This window comes from Nematolebias whitei, chromosome 14, assembly GCF_014905685.2.
Source record: "Nematolebias whitei isolate Nwh7 chromosome 14, NemWhi1, whole genome shotgun sequence".
Lineage (NCBI taxonomy): Eukaryota > Metazoa > Chordata > Actinopteri > Cyprinodontiformes > Rivulidae > Nematolebias > Nematolebias whitei.
Genome location: NC_056511.1, coordinates 3,949,038 through 3,951,017, shown reverse-complemented (window position 1 = coordinate 3,951,017; position 1,980 = coordinate 3,949,038). Strand labels below are relative to the sequence as shown.

Below are 1,980 nucleotides of genomic sequence, written 5' to 3'. Positions count from 1 at the left end.
CGTCTCCGTCCCTCCCGTCAGACACGTCTCCGTCCCTCCCGTCAGACACGTCTCCGTCCCCCCCCCAACAACACTCATGGATGAGATGAGCACCTGCCGTGGTAACTTAACTCGTGGAAACACTGATGTCTGTATGAGTGAACATTTTTTCATTCAACCTTTATTTAAACAGGTAAATCGCATTGAGCCTCGAGGACTCGGATACAAGAGAGACCTGATTTAACAAAGAACGATGACAACAGCAACAACAACAGACGGTTATAAAAAGTCGTACAGATTTTTTTTTTTTTACTTTTAACGTGTCAGTCAAAACCGCGTCATGAATAGGAAAGAAAAACGTGTATAAGTCACTTGGGACCGTACGTCGCAGGACTGACCAAACTATGACAAAAGTGTGACTTAAAGTCCAGACTGTACGGTAGTACTCGTTTAAAATGCCAATGGTTCCAAACTCTGGTCCTTGAGGAACACCATCCTGCATGTTTTAGTTGTTTCCCTGCTCCGACACACCTGATTTTAATCAGTGGGTGATTAACAGGCTTCTCAGAACTTGAAGTAATTAACTTTGAATCAGGTGTGTTGACATACAGGATGGTGTTCCTCAGGGACCAGCGTTGGGAACCACAGAAATGTTTGGTTCATTAAATCCATTAATTTACCATTAACAAATTATAAAAACATATATATATATATATATATATATATATATATATATATATATATATATATATATATATATTTATTATACAAACTTTTTTGATGAATTTAAAATATTAAAATTAAATTATTGTGTCTTTGTATTTAAATTGGTCAAAAATTTTATATTGAATGAATTTTCCTCAGTATTTTTAGTCTAAACGAGAATGAAGTTGTTAAATTATTTTAAATATTTTTGACACGTTATTTTTCTTGTTTCTGAAATTTTTTTTATTTTTTTATTTTTATTTTTACATTTTTTGTATTTATTTTTTACGTGTGTTCTTTGTTTGTTGTTGTTCTTTTATCTTATTGTTGTTCACAAGTTTTCTGTTTGTGTTCCTGTTTATTATTATTTTTTTTCTTTTATAAATTAAATTTTCTATATAAAATGTTTTTTAGGCTAAATATTTGCATAAACTAGAAAAGCTAAGAACACAAACTAATCTGTTTCAGAAACAGCAATGACGTTTGGTGCTTTTAAAAAATCTTATTTATAGTTTTGTTTTTCGTTATTAAAAATGATCACTTCATTGATTATTGATGAGAAATATTCAGCTGTAAATAACTTTAGAAGCGAGTTTTATTTCCTGTTCAGTCGTATTTTAAACGGCGTCGTCGTCTAATTTCACGTACACGATTGTTTTTGTTGTTTGGTCTCGGCGTTGCTCCGACGTTTTGTGTTTCCAGGATTCATCAACGTCCACCTGAAGAAGTCGTTCGTGTCCAAACTGCTGAACAACCTGCTGATGAACGGCGTTCAGCCGCCGCCGCTCGCCTCGAGGAAAAAGGTTCGTTTCAAACAACAAACGTGGCCGAAGACTCTGATTTCAGACGTGCGCTGCGCTCGTCCCTGCAGACGTCTTCTCTTCCTGGGACGTCTCCGTTCATCCGTTGTGCTTCGTTTGGTTTCTCAGGTGGTCGTGGACTTCTCCTCTCCCAACATCGCCAAAGAGATGCACGTCGGCCACCTCCGCTCCACCATCATCGGCGACAGCATGTGTCGACTCTTCGAGTTCCTGGGCTACGACGTCCTCAGGTCATTCACCCGTCTGGGGGGGGGGGGGATCTACACCAGGTTAACGGGCTCTGATGGGTCTAAAACCAGAGTTTTAATGTTGTTGAGTGTAAATGACCGCGGTGCCGTTCGGTGAACTGATCACCTGCTTCTGTTCAATCTAAAGGTTCATTTCGTGTTTTGTTCAGCAGCTGCTCACTGTCTGTGGTCCTCTGTGAACCTCTGTGAACCTCTGTGAACCTCTGTGGTCCTCTGTGAACCTCTGT

General features: G+C 38.7%; 1 protein-coding gene across 1 annotated transcript in view; it reads left to right on the top strand.

Moving 5' to 3' along the window:
• The window catches only part of rars1 (arginyl-tRNA synthetase 1), a gene marked incomplete at its 3' end in the record, with an annotated part of 26,332 nt that overhangs the window by 4,060 nt on the left and 20,292 nt on the right, over nucleotides 1–1,980 (top strand). The window contains 2 exon segments of the mRNA XM_037687771.1: nucleotides 1,387–1,487; nucleotides 1,614–1,735. Of these exon segments, the coding sequence (XP_037543699.1) occupies nucleotides 1,387–1,487; nucleotides 1,614–1,735 (223 nt within the window).